The sequence below is a fragment of the Bubalus bubalis genome, chromosome 15 (genome assembly GCF_019923935.1).
Source record: "Bubalus bubalis isolate 160015118507 breed Murrah chromosome 15, NDDB_SH_1, whole genome shotgun sequence".
Classification (NCBI taxonomy): domain Eukaryota; kingdom Metazoa; phylum Chordata; class Mammalia; order Artiodactyla; family Bovidae; genus Bubalus; species Bubalus bubalis.
Genome location: NC_059171.1, coordinates 8,691,006 through 8,710,497, shown reverse-complemented (window position 1 = coordinate 8,710,497; position 19,492 = coordinate 8,691,006). Strand labels below are relative to the sequence as shown.

Sequence of the window (19,492 nt, the reverse complement as noted above, 5' to 3'; positions counted from 1 at the left end):
ACATTCTATATATATTCCATGTATAATCATGTTTAAAAATCAGAATGCTTTGAAAAGTAGTTCAGCTCTCTCTGCTTTCAAGAGAAAACTGCTAGCAAGACTTGCATACACAGTTTTATGTGACACTGAAGTTTTACTTGGTAATGAATCATCCCATTTAATACTCCTCTAGATCACTGACCTCTCCTTACCCAACTATTTGGTGGCGTCTTCAGCTGGCCTGCTTCCTACCCAGCTCCTGAATTCTTACCTGGGCACCACCCTGAGGACCATGGAGGATGTCATTGCAGAGCAGAGCGCTAGTGGATATTTTGTTTTTTGTTTACAGGTGAGTTTAAGGCCAAGACTTGCCTTTTTTTGTTGTTTCTTAGTTTAAATCTAAGAAATTTCACTGAAAATAATTTGATTTTTTTTCTTTTTCACATCTATTCTTTCACCACTATTTCATATTTTGGCATTTACATTTTTAATCTTGTGAATATGTGGAAATACATAGAACTGAATTGACACTTATTGAAAATTTTCTAAGCACAAAAAAGGGAATGACAGAAATAGGGTTCTTTTTGCAGTGATTATTTTTAAAATCATGACTAAATCAAATATTCTGAATTTATATGAACTATTGTTAATACTGTGTTTCTAAAGGTAGTTTTAATGAGATTTGATGAAGTTGGGTTTTTAATCTTACTTTATATCTTAAAATTTTGAAGATACTGAACTTTTCTATTGATATTTTTTAGATTATTATACTGGAAATATAAATTTCTTTCTAGGACGATTAGATGTGAACAAATTTTTTTAGAAACTATTGCTTTATATAAAGTATAAAAGTATTATTCTATTTCAAGTTCAAATAATATTTGTATAATAGATTAGTACTACTATGCAAATTATAATATAGTTTGAGGTACGTATAATTTCATATAAGAGATTGATAAAAGAGGAAAATCCTGCTAGGTAGGCAGATTTATTCAGTGCCTTAAATTACATGCTGGAGGAGTTAAAACTTCATTTGCTTGTAACACATTTCATTCCTAGGATTTACCAAAATATAAAATTATTATTTTTGATAGTTTAGTAAGATGGTGATGATGATGATAGTTAATATTTATTGAATGCTTTAATGCCATATATTTAAGCTCATTTAATGCCTACCAAAACCTTAGTAGGTATATACTTATTATCTATTATCAAAGCCAATTGTGTGTTCAGTAATGTTACATTGGTAGCTTGAAATTGGTCATGACAGGGGGTATTTACAATTATGGAAATTGGCAAGTGTTCTAAATCAAGCCTGCCATCTCTGATCCCTAAGATCAGAGGTGTGTGTTTACCAGCACACCATTAGATAGTAATTTGTGCAAGGGATAGAATCAGGATCTGAACAAAGGCAGTTGGTTCTAGAGACCATGCTCGTAAGTCTACTGAGCAGATCATACCAGTTAGATAGCTGACTTAGTGATCTCCTGAACTGTAAGTTTTAATTTATACTGTTTTTGAATATACGGTATCATGTTACAGATTTACTCTTAATGCTATTATTCTCAAGTTTTTGAGGCACTATATTGTTTCAAAAATACTATGATAAAGTTAGAGGTAATTTTCTTTGTGCTTAGACAGTACAAATTTAGTAAACAAAATGAGCCCAGGAATATTTACATTAAACTATAAATAAGCTTGTCAGAGAAGACTTGCTTTAACATAAATTTTATAATATTTATGATATTCAGAAAATCAGTTTTTATTTTCCTTTACTGTTTTTTTCTTCACAGCTACATTTTCTAAAAGATAACCTGCTCTAGGTTTAGAGTTTTTGTTATAGTTGGTTTATTTTTATTAATGTAACATGCTAATCACATATTAAACTTTCTATGAGTTATGTCAGTCAGTCAGTCTGACTGTTTGCAACCCCATGGACTGCAGCACACCAGGCTGTGTCCATCACCAACTCCCAGAGCTTGCTCAAACTCACATCCATTGAGTCGGTGATGCCATCCAACCATTTCATCCTCTGTCGTCCCCTTCTCCTCCTGCCTTCAATCTTTCCCAGCATCAGGGTCTTTTCCAGTGAGTCAGTTCTTCGCATCAGGTGGCCCAAGTATTGGAGTTTCTGCTTCAGCATCAGTCCTTCCAATGAATATTCAGGACTGATTTCCTTTAGGATTGACTGATTGGGTCTCCTTGTAGTCCAAGGGACTCTCAAGAGTCTTCTCCAGCACCACAGTTCAAAAGCATCAATTCTTTGGTGCTCAGCTTTCTTTATAGTCCAACTCTCACATCCATACATGACTACTGGAAAAACTGTAGCTTTGACTAGATGGACGTTTGTCGGCAAAGTAATGTCTCTGCTTTTTAATATGCTATCTAGGTTGGCCGGAGCTTTTCTTCCAAGCGGCAAGCGTCGTTCAATTTCATGGCTGCTGTCACCATTTGCAATGCTTTTGGAGCCCCCAAAAATAAAGTCTGCCACTGTTTCCCCGTCTATTTGCCATGAAGTGATGGAACCAGATGCTGTGATCTTAGTTTTTTGAATGTTGAGTTTTAAGCCAACTTTTTCACTCTCCTCTTTCTCTATCATCAAGAGGCTCTTTAGTTCTTCTTCACTTTCTGCCATAAGGGTGGTGTCATCTGCATATCTGAGGTTATTGATATTTCTCCTGGCAATCTTGATTCTAGTTTGTGCTTCATTCAGCCCAGCATGAATGAATTCACATGATGTACTCTGCATGTAAGTTAAATAAGCAGGGTGACAATATACAGCCTTGATGTACTCCTTTCCCAATTTGGAACCAGTCCATTGTTCCATGTCCAGTTCTAACTGTTGTTTCTTGACCTGCATAGAGATTTCTCAGGAGGCAGGTAAGGCGGTCCGGTATTCCTATCTCTTGAAGAATTTTCCACAGTTTGTTGTGATCTACACAGTCAAAGGCTTTGGTGTAATCAATAAAGCAGAAGTAGATGTTTTTCTGGAATTCCCTTGCTTTTTGATGATCCAGTGGATGTTGGCAATTTGATCTCTGGTTCCTCTGCTTGAACATCTGGAAATTCACAGTTCATATACTGTTGTAGCCTGGCTTGGAGAATTTTGATCATTACTTTGCTAGCATGTGAGGTGAGTGCAATTGTGCAGTAGTTGAACATTCTTTGACATTGCCCTTCTTTGGGATTGGAATGAAAACTGACTTTTCCAGTCCTGTGGCCACTACTGAGTTTTCCAGGTTTGCTGGCATATTGAGTGCAGCACTTTCACAGCATCATCTTTTAGGATTTGAAATAGCTCAACTAGAATTCCATCGTCTCCACTAGCTTTGTTTGTAGTGATGCATCCTAAGACCCACTTGACTTCACATTCTGGGATGTCTGGCTCTAGGTGAGTTATCACACCATTGTGGTTATCTGGGTCATGAAGATCTCTTTTGTATAATTCTTCTGTGTATTCTTGCCACCTCTTCTTAATATCTTCTGCTTCTGTTAGGTCCATACCATTTCTGTTCTTTATTGTGCCCATCTTTGCATGAAATGTTCCCTTGATATCTCTAATTTTCTTGAAGAGATTTCTAACCTTTCCCATTCTATTGTTTTCTTCTGTTTCCTTACACTGATCACTGAGGAAGGCTTTCTTATCTCTCCTTGCTGTTCTTTGGAACTCTTCATTCAAATGCGTATGTCTTTCCTTTCTCCTTTGCGTTTAGTTTCTCTTCTTTTCTCAACTATTTATAAAGCCTCCTCAGACAACCATTTGCATTTTTGCATTTCTTTTTCATGGGGATGGTCTTGATCACTGTGTTCTGTACAACGTCACAAACCTCCATCCATAGTTCTTCAGGCACTTTACCTATCAGATCTAATCCCTTGAATCTGTTTGTCACTTCCACTGTATAATCGTAAGCGATTTGATTTAGGCCATAGATGAATGGTCTAGTGGTTTTCCCTAGTTTCTTCGACTGGGAGCTGACTATGGCTCAGATCATGAACTCCTTATTGCCAAAGTGTTATATAGTATCTATGTTAATGATTTATGTTTATAATCATCCCAAGGTACTCTAAGATTCTGATGTATGCTACATTCTCAGATACATTTTTTAGTATATTTAAGTAATTTTATGTTTTTCTAGTTTCCTGAAAACAATTTAAAACATTTTTTATGACATTGCAATTAGAATTCCTCATATTAGTAGCTTTCAGAAGATTTTCACTATTTGATACTTTATATTTCTATGCATCTTAGTAGATTACTCATATAATCAGTAAAATTGTAATAGAACAAAATAGTTCATGCATTTGTCAGTGGTACTTCTTAAAATATAGGATCTTCTTTTTTCTAAGGGATTTCTTACCCTTTAGCTTGAGTTGGAAAACTTAAGCTTAGGATACAAAACAAAAGGAAAAAAAAAACAAACACGTTTCTTAGCCCAGACATTTACAAAAAGCAACCACCACAAAGAAAATGTGAAGGCATATTTATGTCTCGATTTGATACATTGATGTTATTTATAGTTTATTTCAGGGAGTATTAAGTTTAGCTTAAAGAAGTATAGAACTCTGAACACGGAACTCTGCTCAGGATTTTGTGGCAGCCTGGATCGGAGGGGAGTTTGGGGGAGAGTGGATACATGGATATGTATGGCAGAGTCCCTTTGCTCTCTTCCTGAAACTACCACAACATTGTCAATCAGCTGTACTTCAGTATAAAATAAAAAGTTTAAAAGAAAATGGAGAGGAGAAAGATGTCATCTTGAAGGGAAAATTAGCATGGGGGGAATAAAAAAAGAATGAAGCACATGTTAAGGTTGAAAGAGTACAGTATCATGTTGTTCTTGTTGTTCAGTAGCTAAGTCATATCCAGCTGTTTTCTACCCCATGGACTGCAGCGTGCCAGACTCTCTCCTTTCTGGATTTTCTGTCTTGTTCCTCTGATTGATATTTCTAGTTTTGAGCCAGTACCATACTGTTTTGATTATTGTAGCTTTGTAATACAGTCTTAAGTCAGGGAGCCTGATTCCTCTAGCTGTTTTTCTTTCTCAAGATTGCTTTGACTATTTGGGGTCAAACTTCTTTTCCAATTTGGATTCCCTTTACTTCTTTTTCCTCTTTGATTGCTGTAGCTAAGACTTCCAAAACTGTGTTGAATGAATGTGGCAGTACTGGACATCCTTCTGTTGTTCCTGATCGTAGAGGGAATGCTTTCAGCTTTCCACCATTGAATATGATGCTAGCTATCAGTTTCTCATATATGACCTTTATTATGTTGAGGTATGTACCCTCTGTGCCCACTTTCTGTAGAATTTTTACATAAATGAGTGCTGAATTTTTTCAGAAGCTTTTCTGCATCTATTGAGAGGATCGTATGTTTTTCACTTTTCAGTTTGTTGATATGGCGAATCACATTGATCGATTTGAAGATGTTGAAAAATCCTTGCATCCCTGGGATGAATCCCACTTGATCATGTATTTTAATGTATTGTTTAATATGGATTGCTATTATCTTGTTGAGGATTTTTGCATCTATATTCAACAGTGATACAAGCCTGTAAATTTCTTTTTTTGAAGGTATCTTTGTCTGCTTTTGGTATCAGGGTGATGGTGGCCTCACAAAATGAGTTTGGAAGTTTTCCTTCCTCTGCAGTTGTTTGGAACAGTTTCAGAAGGGTAGGTGTCAACTCTTCTCTAAATGTTTGGTAAAATTCATCTGTGAAGCTGTCAGGTCCTGGACTTTTGGTTTTTTGGGAGGTTTTTAATCACAGTTTCAATTTTAGCACTTGTGATTAGTCTGTTCATATTTTCTGTTTCTCCCAGGTTCAGTCTAGGGAGATTGTGCCTTTCTGAGAATTTGTCTGTTTCTTCCAGATTGTCCAATTTATTGGCCCATAGTAGTTTCTTGTGACACTTGCTTTTCTATGGAATCAGTTGTAACTTCTCCTTTTTCATTTCTTATTTTATTGATTTGAGTCAACTCCCTTTTTTTCTTGATGAATCTGACTAAAAGTTTATCAATTTTGTTTATTTTTTCAAAGAACCAGCTTTTAGTTTCATTGATCTTTGCAGTTTTCTTTTTCTCTATTTCATCTATTTCTGTTCTAATCTTTATGATTTTTTTACTTCTAGTAACTTTAGATTTTGTTTTTTCTTTCTCTGGTTGTTTTAGGTGTAATGTTACATAGTTTACTTGAGATTTTTCTTGTTTCTGGAGGTAAGATTGTATTGCTATAAACTTCTCTCTTAGAATGGCTTTTGCTGCTTCCCATAAGTATTGAAATGTTATGCTTTTGTTTTCATTTGTCTCTAGGTATTTTTTATTTCCACTTTGATTTCTTTGGTGATCCTTTGGTTGTTTTGTAGCATATTGTTTAGCTGCCATGTGTTTTGTTTTTTTAGATTTTTTTTATATAGTTTATTTCTAGTCTCAGCATTTTGATCAGACAAGATGCTTGATTTTTATTTTCTTAAATTTACTAACGCTTGCCCTGTGGCCCAGCTTGTGATCAGTCCTGGAGAATATGCCTGTGCACTTGAGAAAAATGTGTAGTCTGCTGCTTTGGGATGGAATGCTCTATAAAGATCAAAAAAAGCCCAGCTCATCTGAAGTGTCAGTTAAGCCCTTTGATTCCTTGTTAGTTTTCTGTCCAGATGATCAGTCCATTGATGGAAGTGGGTTATTAAAGTCCTGCACTATGATTGTGTTACTGTTAGTGTCTCCCCTTATGGTTGTTAATATTTGCCTTACATATTGAGGTGATCCTATGTTGGGTACATATATGCTGCTGCGTCACTTCAGTCGTGTCCAACTCTGTGCGACCCCATAGATGGAAGCCCACCAGGCTCCCCCATCCCTGGAATTCTCCAGGCAAGAACACTGGAGCGGGTTGCCATTTCCTTCTCCAATGCATGAAAGCAAAAAGTGAAAGTGAAGTCGCTCAGTTGTATCCGACTCTAGCGACCCCATGAACTGCAGCCTACCAGGCTCCTCCGTCCATGGGATTTTCTAGGCAAAATTACTGGAGTGGGGTGCCATTGCCTTCTCCGGGTACATATATAGGTATTTATAATTGTTAAATCTTCTTGGATTGAACCCTTGATCATTATGTAATGTCCTTTGTCTCTTATAACCATCTTTTTATAAAGTATGTTTTATCTGATATGAGTATTGCTACACCAGCTTTCTTAAGATTTCCATTACCGTAGAATACTTTCTTCTCATCTCCTTACTTTCAGTTTGTAAGCGTTCCTAGATCTGAGGTGGGTCTCTTGTAGACAGCTGTATATATTGGGTCTTGTTTTTTTATCTACCCAGCTGGTTTATGTCTTTTGGTTGGTGCATTTAGTCCATTTACATTAAGGTAATTATTGATATGTATGACCCTATTACCATTTTCTTAATTGATTTTGGGTTTATTTTTCCTAAGTCTTTTCATTCTCTTGTGTTTCCTGACTAAAGAAGTTCTTTAGCATTTGTTGTAAAGCTGGTTTAGTGTTGCTGAATTCTCTTAACTTTTGTCTGTAAAGCTTTTGATTTCTCTATTAGATCTGAATGAGAGTCTTTCTGGGTAGAGTATTCTGGGTTGTAGGTTCTTCCCTTTCATCACTTTGAATATATTGTATCATTCCCTTCTGGCTTGTAGAATTTCTTTTGAGAAATCAACTGATAACCTTACAGGAGTTCCCTTGTATATTATTTATTATTTTTCCCTTATAGCTTTTAATATTTTATCTTTATCTTTAATTTTTGATTACTATGTGTCTTCATGTGTTCCTCCTTGGGTTTATCCTGCCTGGAACTCTGTGCTTCCTCGATTTTGTTGACTATTTCCTTTCCCATGTTAGGGAAGTTTTCCACTGTTATCTCTTCAGATATTTTCTCTGGTCCTTTATCTTTCTCTTCTCCTTGTGGAACACCTATAATGTGAATGTTGGTATGTTTAATGTCCCAGAGGTCTCTTAGGCTAGCCTGTCATCATTTCTTTTTATTATTTTTTCTATATTCTTTTTTGCAGCAAGATTTCCACCATTCTATCCTCAACATCACTTATCTGTTCTTCTGCATCAGTTATTCTGCTATTGAATCCTTCTAGTGTATTATTCATCTCTGTGTTTGTTCTTGAGTTCTTCTAGGTCTTTGGTAAACATTCCTTGCATTTTCTCCATTCTTTTCTGAGATCCTGGATCATCCTCATTATCACTATTCCTGAATTCTTTTTCTGTAAGGTTGCCTAACTCCACTTCATTCAGCTGTTTTCTGGGAATTTATCTTGTTCCTTCCTCTGGGATGTAATCCTAATTCTTTTCATTTTAATTAGCTTTCTATGATTGTGTTTCTCATTCTGTACCTGCAGGACTGTAATTCTTGCTTCCTCAGTCTGCCCTTTGGTGGATGAGGTTAAGAGGATTCTGCAAACTTCCTTATGGGAGGGACTGGCTGTAGGAAATCTGGGTCTTGCTCTGGTGGGCAGAGCCTGCTCAGTAAACCTTTAATACAGTTGTCTGCTCGTGAGTGAGGCTGTACTCCCTCCCTGTTAGTTGTTTGGCCCAAGGTGACCCAGCCCTGGAGTCTGCAGGGTCTGTGGTAGGGCTAATGGTGACTTCCAAGAGGACTTAACGCTACCAAGGAGCACCTCTCATGACTGCCGCCGCCAGTGCCCTCATCCCCACAGTGAGCCCCTGCCGACCCCCACCTCAGGAGACCTCAGATACTCCCGGGTAGGTCTGGCTCAGTGTCTTGTAGGGTCACTGCTCCTTTGTCCTTGGTCCTGGTGAACACAAGGTTTTGTTTGTGCCCTCCAAGAGCCGAGTCTGCTTCCCCAGTCCTGTGGAAGTCCTGCAGTTAGATCCCACAGGCCTTCAATGTCAGATTCCCTGGCATCTCCTAGTCCATTTCCCAGATGCCCAGGCTGGGAATCCTGATCTGGGCCTAGAACTTTCACGGCTTTGTGGGAACTTCTTTGGTATTATTATTCTCCAGTTTGAGGGTCATCTGCCTGGTGGTTGTGGGAGTTTGATTTCATTGTGATTGTGCCCCTCCTACCATCTCGTTACAGCTTCTCCGTTGGACCTGGGGTACCTTTCTTTGAGGGATTCCAGCATCCTTTTGTCAATGATTGTTCAAAACATAGTTGTGATTTTTTATGCTCACGCAGGAGATCTCATTGTTGCTTCTTGACCCACATATAGGTTTCACAGGAAATGAGTAAGGTAGTCTGGTACTCCCATCTCTTTAAGAATTTTCCATGGTTTGTTCTGAGCCACACAATCAAAGGCTTTAGCATAGTCAGTGAAGCAGAAATAAACCTATCTCTGGAGCTCCTCCCTTGCTTTCTCCATGATCCAGTGAATGTTGGCAATTTGATCTCTGGTTCCTCTGCCTCTTCGAAACCCAGCTTATACATCTGGAAGTTTTCAGTTCATGTACTGCTTTAGCCTAAGGTGAAGGATTTTGAGCATAACCTTGCTGTCCTGTGACATAAACACAATTGTACAGTAGCTAGAACACTGTCTGGCATTGCCCTTCCTCGGGATTGGAATGAAAACTGACCTTTTCCAGTCCTGAGAGTAGCCACTGCTGAGTTTTCAAAATTTGCTGACATATTGAGTGCAACACTTGAACAGCACTTAGTCTAAAACCTTTCAGGATTTTAAATCATTCAGCTGGAATTCCGTCACCTCCAGTAGACTGTTCATAGTAGTGCTTCCTAAGGCTTACTTGACTTCATATTCCAGGATGTCTGGCTCTAGGTGAGTGATCACACCATCATGGTTATCCAAGTCATTAAGACCTTTTTTGTCTAATTCTGTGTATTCTTGCCACCTCTTCTTAATTTCTTCTGCTTTTGTTAGGTCCTTACCATTTTTGTCCTTTATTGTGTCCATCTTTGCATGAAATGTTCCCTGGATATCTCCAGTTTTCCTGAAGAGATCTCTAGTCTTTCTGATGCTGTTATTTCCCTCTGTTTCTTTGCACTCTTCATTTAAAGGGGTCTTAACTCTCCTGCTGGCTTCCCTGGTGGCTCAGAGGGTAAAGCGTCTGCCTGCAAGGTGGGGAGACCTGGGTTCAATCCCTGGGTCGGGAATATCCCCTGGAGAAGGAAATGGCACCCCACTCTGGTACTCTTGCCTGGAGAATCCCATGGATGGAGGAGCCTGGTGCATGGGGTTGACAAAGAGTCGGACATGACTAAGTGATTTCATTATCTCTCCCTGCTATTATCTGGAACTCTGCATTCAGATGGGTATATCTTTCCCTTTCTCCTTTTGCTTTTGCTTCTCTTCTTTCTTCAGCAATTTGTAAAGCCTCCCCAGACAACCACTTTGCCTTCTTGAATTTCTTTTTCTTTGGGATGGTTTTGGATACTGCCTCCTATACAGTGTCACCAACCTCTGTCCATAGTTCTTCAAGCACTCTGTCTGCCAGATCTGATGCCTTGAATCTATTCACTACCACCAGTATATAATCATGAGGGATTTGATTTAGGTCATACTTGAATGGCCTAGTGGTTTTCTCTACTTTTCTTCAATTCAACCCTGAGTTTTGCAATAAGGAACTCATGATCTGAGCCACAGTCAGCTCCAGGTCCTGTTTTTGCTGACTGTATAGAGCTTCTGCATCTTTGGCTACAAAAAACATATTTAGTCTGATTCTGGTATTGACCGTCTCATGATGTCCAAATGTAGAATTGTCTTTTGGGTTGTGGAAAGTGTGTGTGCTGTGACCAGCGAGTTCTCTTCATAGAACTCTGTTCACCTTTGTCCTACTTCATTTTGTACTCCAAGGCCAACCTTGCCTGTTTCTTCAAATATGTCTTGACTTTCTGCTTTTGCATTCTAATCCCTTATGATGAAAAGGACATCTTTTTTAGTGTTAATTCTAGAAGGTGTTGTAGGTGTTCATAGAACTGGTCAACTTCAGCTTCTTCAGCCTCAGTGATTGGGGCATAAACTTTGATTGCTGTGATGTTGAATGGTTTGTCTTGGAAACAAACTGAGACAATTCTGTTGTTTTTGAAACTGCACCGCAGTACTGCATTTTGGACTATTTTGTTGACTATGAGGGCTACTTCATGTCTTCTAAGGGATTCTTGCCCACAATAGAACAAAAAAAAATCTGCCTGCAGTGCATGCAACCCAGGCTTAATCCTTGGGTGAAGTAGGTCTCCTGGAGAAGGGAATGGCCCACTGCAGGATTCTTGCCTGAAAACTTCCATGCACAGAGGAGCTTGATGGGCTACAGTTCACAGGGTCAAAAAACATTCGAAGTTCCTGTGCACTATTGTTCTTTATTGTGTTGGACTTTACTTTCACCACCAGACACATCCACAGCTGAGCATCGTTTCTGCTTTGGCCAGCCTCTTAAGTCTTTCTGGAGCTATTTCATTGCCCTTTACTCTTCCCCAGTAGCATACTGGACACCTTCAAACCCGGGGAGCTCATCTTTCATTTCATATCTTTTTGTCTTTTCATATTGTTTATGGGGTTCTCCTGGCAAGAATCCTGGAGTGGTTTGCTATTTCCTGCTCCAGTGGACCATCAGGTAGTACTCTTCACTGTCATCCATCATCTTGAGAGGCCCTGCATGGCATGGCTCATAGCTTTATTGAGTTACACAAGCCCCTTTGCCATGACAGAGCTATGATCCATGAAGGGGTTAGTATCATAAGCTTCCTCATATTTGGTAGAAGTAAGCCATAAATTTGCCTCCCAATATAGCCACCTAAGCCACCGAAAGAGAATCCAGAGTGTCCATTAACATTAGAGCAGTACCACATAGATATTCAGAGGAAGGCACAACTCTTCATTGTACTGAAATCCAACATAGATTCCATGGTTTGTCAACTTAGTCTTTTCCATATATTTTTGTGTGTATTCATCAACCAAAACCCAATCCTGGATAAATCCAAGTTTTGATCTGCTCTTGCACCTGCTGTTTTGGGGAAGTAATGCATCTAAGCAGACTGGTGATATTTAATTCATGGCTGCAAGCCTTCAGCTGGTATCTCAACACTGCTGTATATTCTGTTCCCTTCGTCTTCCCATTTCCCCATTTTCCTTATGACTTTCAAACTTATCCTCACTCCCCTCACAAATTCTTCCTTCTGCCCCAACTTCCTTCTTCGTTCACAACAGATTACCGTTCTTGCTTAACAGAAAAATCCAAAGCCTTCAAATGGGAAACCCCTCAATTTACAGCTGTGAAATCTCCTAACCTTTTGTTCTGCTTATACTCTTGGCCTGCTTTTCAGTTAACAGTGGAAGAAATCACTTTCTTGTATAAGGCTGTCTTTCTACTTATGTTTGATTCTTTTGTTTTAGTAGGGAAACTTTGTAAAAATGTTTGGTTTTGTATTATTTTAACACTTCACTGGGCTGTTAGGAAGAGTCAGTATAAATTTCCAACCCCTGGGCTCCAGAAAGACATCTGGAGAAAATCCCATGTAAAGATGTAGCCAATTCACCCTTGTGGGGGAACCTGAAAAATTCTCTCACTAGTTCTAAACTTACTTTCTATGGCCTTGCCAAATCCTTCCCTCAAGCTTTCATCACTAACCTTCTGTAAATCAGATACACTTTCCAGTTCTCATCTTAGCAAGCTAAGACTCACGACTATGCTTTTTAAAAACGTTTTCTTCTCTTAGCTTCTTTGACACCACTATCTTGAGCTTTTTCACTGTTTTCCTGGCTCATTTATCAGCACCTCCTCCTTTTACTCCTAACTTGGTCCTCCTCAAGACTCTAGCCAAAGCTTTTTAGTCTCACTCTGAAAACTTTTCTTCTTGGCAAATGCAGTTACTATAGTGGCTACTATTATTAAGGACATTGTGAGGACTCCCTAATATGCATCTTCAGCTTAGTCTTCTTTCCATACCTTTAGACCTTTTCACAGAATTGCTTTGGATATCTAATTGGCACCTCAAATTCAGCATATCCAGAGCAGAACTTAGCATCTCATTCACACCTTCTCCCAACTAGGTAACTAACTAACATTTTTTCATCTCTTTTTATGGTATTACCATCCACATAGTATCAGACTTAGGGTGTTCAATAAGTATAACTTATATTTTCCAGAGAGATAACATACTAGAGAACAATGACAAGATTTAAAGGCCTATGTTTAAAATAACTGATTTGAAGGGAATCCTTCTGCAGTGTTGCTGGGAATGTAAATTGGTACAGCCACTACACAGAACAGCATGCGTGCTAAGTCGCTTCCATCACGTCTGACTCTGTGCGACCCCATGGACCGTGGCCCACCAGGCTCCCCCGTCCCTGGGATTCTCCAGGCAAGAACACTGGAGTGGGTTGCCATTTCCTTCTCCAATGCATGAAAGTGAAGAGTGAAAGTGAAGTCGCTCAGTCGTGTCCGACTCTTAGCAACCCCATGGGCAGCAGCCCACCAGGCTCCTCGGTCCATGGGATTTTCCAGGCAAGAGTACTGGAGTGGGGTGCCATTGCCTTCTCTGATATTCCTATGTGGAATTTAATTTTTAAAAAAAGATACAAATAAACGTATTTACAAAACGGAAACAGACTTACAGACATTGAAAACAAACTTACAGTTACAAAAGAGGAGATGAGTAGAGGATAAATCAGGAGCTTGGGATGAACACACAAACACTGCTCTACATAAGGTAGACAACCAGCCAAGGACCTACTGTACAGCACAGGAAACTACTCAGTATTCTGTGATAACCTACGTGAGAAAAGAATCTAAAAGAGAATGAGTAGACACCTGAAACTAACATGACACTGTAAATCAGCTATAATAACATTAAAGAGAGAAAAATGTTAACTATGGGTGAAAATTAATTATCTTTGTCGCCTGTAGCATAAAAAATAAGATAAAATAACTACTTTGCTTAGAATTGTATTGCGTGTGTACTCACTTAATGTACATCCATTGTACAAGTTCCAGGTTCCTTCATCTCCTTAAGCTACCTCACCATCAGTGTGAGGTAGGTCACCACCTTCACCTCTACCCTCAGCATTTGTACCTGGAGTATTTCTCCCATAAAAATATAGGTAGGCTTAATTGAAACAGTATTGTATTTCAGGATCACTATGCTTAAAGCAGCTTTTGAAAGCATGCTGAAACATTAAACATCTACTGAGAATATTTTGCTCCAAACCCTGAAGAACTGCTTTACAAATGAACTTTGGAATAAATGTCATTTAGAAGATGTAGACTGCTTAGACAGTCATTGAGCTGAATTGTCTGTAGAATGTTTAAGTACAGAGGGAGCACAACTTCTGGACAGCGGGAGAAGCCCACGTGGTTTCAAGGCACTTACTTGAAATCAGGTCACTAAGTGAGCGGCTGAACTGAGACTAGAGCCTTGGTGCTTTTTCTGTTCCTTTTATTGGAATTTTCCCCCTTACCATGTTCCTGTGTTTTTATTTTGAAAAGTGTAGACAATTTCATGTTCACAGTCTCTTGTTAATTTCTTTTAAAGCTTATTGGCATTTCATTTTTCAAGCATTTTAATATTTTTCATTTCAGCTGCACCAGGTAGGTCATTTGCAAATGGTAGTGTTTCTAAGTCAACTTAAAAATACCTACAGACATTTATAGTTTTGCACAGAAGTAATACTACATTAATTACATTAACAAAGTTTAGCCAACTTTATTGTAGAAATATATATATTTTTTTATTCCTTGAAGGAAACTTTTTGATACAAAGAAAGAAGCTTGACATCAAACAAACATCATTTAATATGGACTAAAAGGGATATATGCTTGCTTTGTGTTAACCTGACACTGTTATGAACACCTTGTAGATTTTGGCCCTCCACACCCAGCAGACAAGAAATAAATGACACTTTGTGTAAACTATTTAAAAATGTTACCTTACTGTATTTGAAAACTGTCCTGTTTGAAACATTTCTGATGATATTTATTGGCTTGGAAATGTTCTGCCTTTTTACTATGTAAAACATTGCTAACTGTAATGTTTTATTTTTATTCACAGATTATTATAAATATCCTGTTTGCAATATTTCTAAGACAACATTTATTGGCTTAGAAAGTTCTCCCTTTTTACTATGTAAAATATTGTTAACTGTAATTTTTATTTTTATTCACAGATTATTATAAGTATAGGCCTCATGTTTTATGTAGTTCATCGAGCTCAAGTGGAATTGAATGCAGCTATTGTAGCTTGCGAAATGGAACTGAAAACCTCTCTGGTTAAAGGCAATCAACCAAATATCAGTGGCTCTTCATTCTACAAGAGGACCCTAACATTTTCTGGAGATGGAATCAATATTGTATAATTCTAATGAAATGTGTAATTATCAAGAGCCTAGTGTGCTGTCCAAGATCTAGCAGTTCCCTTACTGCTGGGCAGGGATGCAAGTTTTAATTGTCTTATGGCACACACACACACACAGACGCACACACACACACACACAAATGACTAGTTTTTAAATTGCACAGTTTTTAAAAACAGGAATCATTTTCTGGATATGTAAGTGTAAATGTCGATGCACCTTTGGCTGCAGCTCTTTATCATTTATTATGCCCTTAGTGGCCTGTAAGTCTGCGCTTTAGGTTTTGGGGTTTTTGTTTGTTTTTTTTTTTTTGTCATTATTTTCTTTATGAGTACTTATGAACAGAAAAATAATCCAAATATTTTTCTGTTTAGTGTCTTCATTTATAAAGATTATGAATAGTTGTATGTGTCTTTCCTGCTTATAAAAATGAGTAAAAGTATGTAATTTTAAATGTATAATATTATTGGATGTTCTTTGCTTTTGTAGTGTTTCCAGAAAGGATAAATGATGTCTTGTTGTGTTTTTTTTAATGTTTTAGTTGGAACCACTTTGCTTTCCTTTTCCTTGCTAGTTAGAAAACAGACATGAACTTTTGTTTAAATGTATTTTTGCAAGGATCAAATTGTTACACCTATACACCCAAGTTTAAATCCTACATTGTGGGACTGAAGTGCTCTTAAGATACCTTTTTTTATTTTTGCTGTGTAATATGCAAAGCGAAAGGGAAATTATTTAATGCGTAGTGGCTCAAATTAGAACTTGTGTTCTAATTTCACGTCATTGGCTTTAGCCTCCTTAGGTCTTCCATCAAAGGGCTGTCCTATTACAGTCTTACTGAAAATTTTATTAAAATAAACTTCTTTTCTTTTTGTATTCATTATTAGGCTTTGAAATAAAGATGTTATTCCTTTAAAGTGGTGGCTTGCAATCACTGAAGATGTCACTCTGGTGGCCTTGTTTGATCAAAATGCCTATCTAAAAAATTAAGCTTTAAAATCAGGTTTATAATTCTGTTGAAGTACATATATATTTGTCCCCATAGTCTTCAGCTTTAAAACTGTAAGTAATGTTATCTTGATGCCCAGATTTGTATTATATATTTGCCCTACTATAGAGTAGGCTTATTTTGTTTGTTTTTTGGTACTTGTTTTCCTCTGATAAGACTCAGGAATTCTGAAATGTGAAATTAAGTCTCAGTTCTTTTTCCTGTAGAATGAATTGAGTGTATTTATTAATAGTACTTATGTGTATAGAATATAATAATTTGGTATATGATTCATATGACATTCATTTATCACCTTATATTTTTAAAGAAGCTTAATTGTGATCTTAATGATTAGTTTATTTTACAGTGGAGATTATCAATATGAATGCAGATTTTCTGGTATGTATCTGTTTTTTAGCTATGAAGGTGCCACCTTATCAGAGACCTCCCATTTGCCTTTTCATTAGGGTAAAATCTTTACCCTGATTTACTAAAGTGCAAAAGAATTATTTAGAAGCAATTATTTTAATTTTATGCTACAGATACATTTAATCATTTTAGTATATAAATTTCTGCCCTGTTGCAGGTATAATTATTTCCCTTTCCTTCATAATGAATAAGTTTTCTCACCTTTGAATAGCAGTGAAGTTTGTTTTTATGTCTATACCAAGTTCTTTTGGTATAGTCCAGATGATTTTATAGGGACCTGGGTCTATAGCAGTCAACTGACCTACAAATCTTTCCTTCTTTTATTGATAGAAAAATACCATTGAAATGTTATTCTTTTTTTAAATCCTAATTAATTGTTTAGTTTCTTTAGTAATTATTTTAGTTTAATTATCCTAATAAACAATGATTTGATTTATTCTTGTCTAACTTGAAAGTATTTATCTTGTGCTTTCTGTTTGTTTAGTTTTTTTTATAAAGAAATTAATAATTTAAGATCACTACTTTCATACACTTGTATTACACTTCATGTATTTTGAAGTGCATTTATTTACTTTGGCATTTTGTAACTTGAATAATTTTGCCAAATGAAAAACTTTTGGTAGTTTGTCATGAGTTTTTCCAACTGTTGCATTTTGCTTAGTACTTAAATATGTAAAGGTAAAAGAGAAGTAATTTTTCTATATTCTTCCAACATGATTTTATATAATAAAATCATCCATTTTTACTTAAAATAGTATGGATGTACTATTTTTAAAGCATTAATCTAAAACTGCAGTTTTCCTTTTGTTCATCATTTCCAGCCTCCACATAAACTGTTATCCCTTATAGTCATGCTATTTGATAGCTGCATTTGGTTGCTGTTTTTTTATTAATATATGTGCTGTCTATAAATTGTACAAAACATGCTGTATTGACAAAACATATACAATGTTATATTCATTCCATCTTTAACCCACATGCCAGTTTTCTGGCAGCAAGAAATTTCTATAGGATCCTTTTTATGTTGCCCTAATATTGCCTCCAGTCATAGAGTATATATTAATATATATATTATATATTGGATTTCTTAAATATATATATTTACATATATATAAATAATATATATATTGGATTTTTTTATTTCTCAAATCATTTAAGATTTGGATTCTCAAATCATTTAAAGTACAGTTAAAGTTGCTTTATGCTTATTTTTAAAAGCACGCAATACACTTGTTTCAAACCTTTTGAAAGATATGTGCTGTTTTTAATTCTTTGGACCTTTTTCTTAGTTTTCCACATTTTCTGGTTTATTATTAATGATTTTGCTTACTCTTTGCCAAGTTTTATCTTGTGAATTATTTTTAAACAGCAACTTCCCCTTTTAAAAACATGTACATAATAATTTACTACATGTTTTCATGTCCATTTTCATTTGATCATGTGATTTGTGAAATAACTTGAAATCTATACTTTGGTTTGTGAAAATAATAGAACCAAATCTCTGTCGTTAGAATGTATATTTTGAGTTGATGTTCAGAAGTGAGTTTGTGGATTTGTTCAGAGCCAGCCATACTCTCCTTGTATGTACTTTGTAACCAGTTGCAAAACTTTCTAAGAAGACTTTCCCATGATTAGATCAAGCTTATGACTATAAAGCATTTCCTTCCTTGAGAAGCTATATAATTCAGTATCTACTCTTATTTACCATTGCTGTAACTGAGCTAAGTGGTGGAGGCTATTAGCATATACCAGTATGCGTTTGTTAATGTGCAATGCCAATTGGAGCTATTCTTAGGAAAGGTGCTGTGGCTTATGTACATCTACAGTTGTAGGACTGTCTTTAGAATGCTGAAAGTTGCTAAGTATATGCCAGGTTGATACAGGTAAATTCTGAGGTACATGGTAAATCCATGCTGTTCAAAACCAGTCACCATGTGCAGAGAAAAAGAGAGGTTTAATGAGGACCTCAGGAATAATGATACTAAGTTATTGACTTAAGTGATGGAATTTTGTTTCAAACACAAGCCACTTAGTGTACCAGAATGGTAGTCAGAGTAACACTAGTTGGTTTTTAAATTTTACATTGCTGATTCTGTTAATAATAAACTGCTTAGGATATACTTTTTTAATGGTCATGTCTTTAACCTGAAAAACTTAAGTGGAATACTTGTTCCACAGGATATTTAAAACTAAGGAATTCCAATAACCTCGCATATTTTGAAAGTAAACTGTTAACTGATTCAGCAACTGAATTATAACTTGGTACTTCCGAATGGCAAAGTGATTGCTGTAAACTATTTTCTAAGGTAGCTGAAGGTTTAAAATAGATAATTCTAAAGGTAAATCAGTAAAATCTCTTGATAATTGGTATCCTAAATCACTTGTGTGCCTGAGAAAATAAAGGTTATGTTTTATTTTCCTTTTCTCTTCTCTTACTTCCCCTCTATAATTTAATGAATTTAGGGTCATTTGCAAGGGGAGGGAGCAATTTAGGAGGAATGGTGGACATGTTTCTAAAAGTGATAATGCTCATAATTGACCCTAGATGAGGGTGGTTATGGTTATGACAGAGGCCCTGTGGAGAAATGATTTTGGTGTCTTACATTGGCACTCAATCTTCAGTGTGTTTTTTTTCTGACATCCCCAAATCATGAAATGCTACCTGCCAGTCAAATAACAGTTAGTCATTTGCCCAGGCTATAGAAAGCTTTATGATGCCTTTCATAATGTTAAACGACTTTTACCAGTCTTAATTTCCTATTGATGTCTACCCTGTTTCTATGACTATTTCCTAAGGGCCCGTTCCAGCCACCATAAAACTTT

The 19,492-nt window shown here is 36.7% G+C and overlaps 1 protein-coding gene across 4 annotated transcripts in view; it reads left to right on the top strand.

Annotated features, from left to right (window-relative positions):
• TMEM64 (transmembrane protein 64) overlaps window positions 1-19,088 on the top strand; it is a 38,526-nt gene extending 19,438 nt beyond the window's left edge. The window contains exons 2-4 of one of the 4 annotated variants that reach the window (XM_044928515.2): window positions 173-328; window positions 5,551-5,649; window positions 15,067-19,088. In XM_044928515.2, the coding sequence (XP_044784450.2) occupies window positions 173-328; window positions 5,551-5,649; window positions 15,067-15,255 (444 nt within the window). In that variant the 3' untranslated portion in view covers window positions 15,256-19,088. Of the gene's footprint in view, window positions 1-172; window positions 329-5,550; window positions 5,650-15,066 lie in introns of those variants that run through there. The other 3 variants (XM_025265008.3, XM_044928516.2, XM_044928517.2) reach the window with 3 other exon arrangements.
• The last annotated feature ends 404 nt before the right edge of the window (window positions 19,089-19,492 follow it).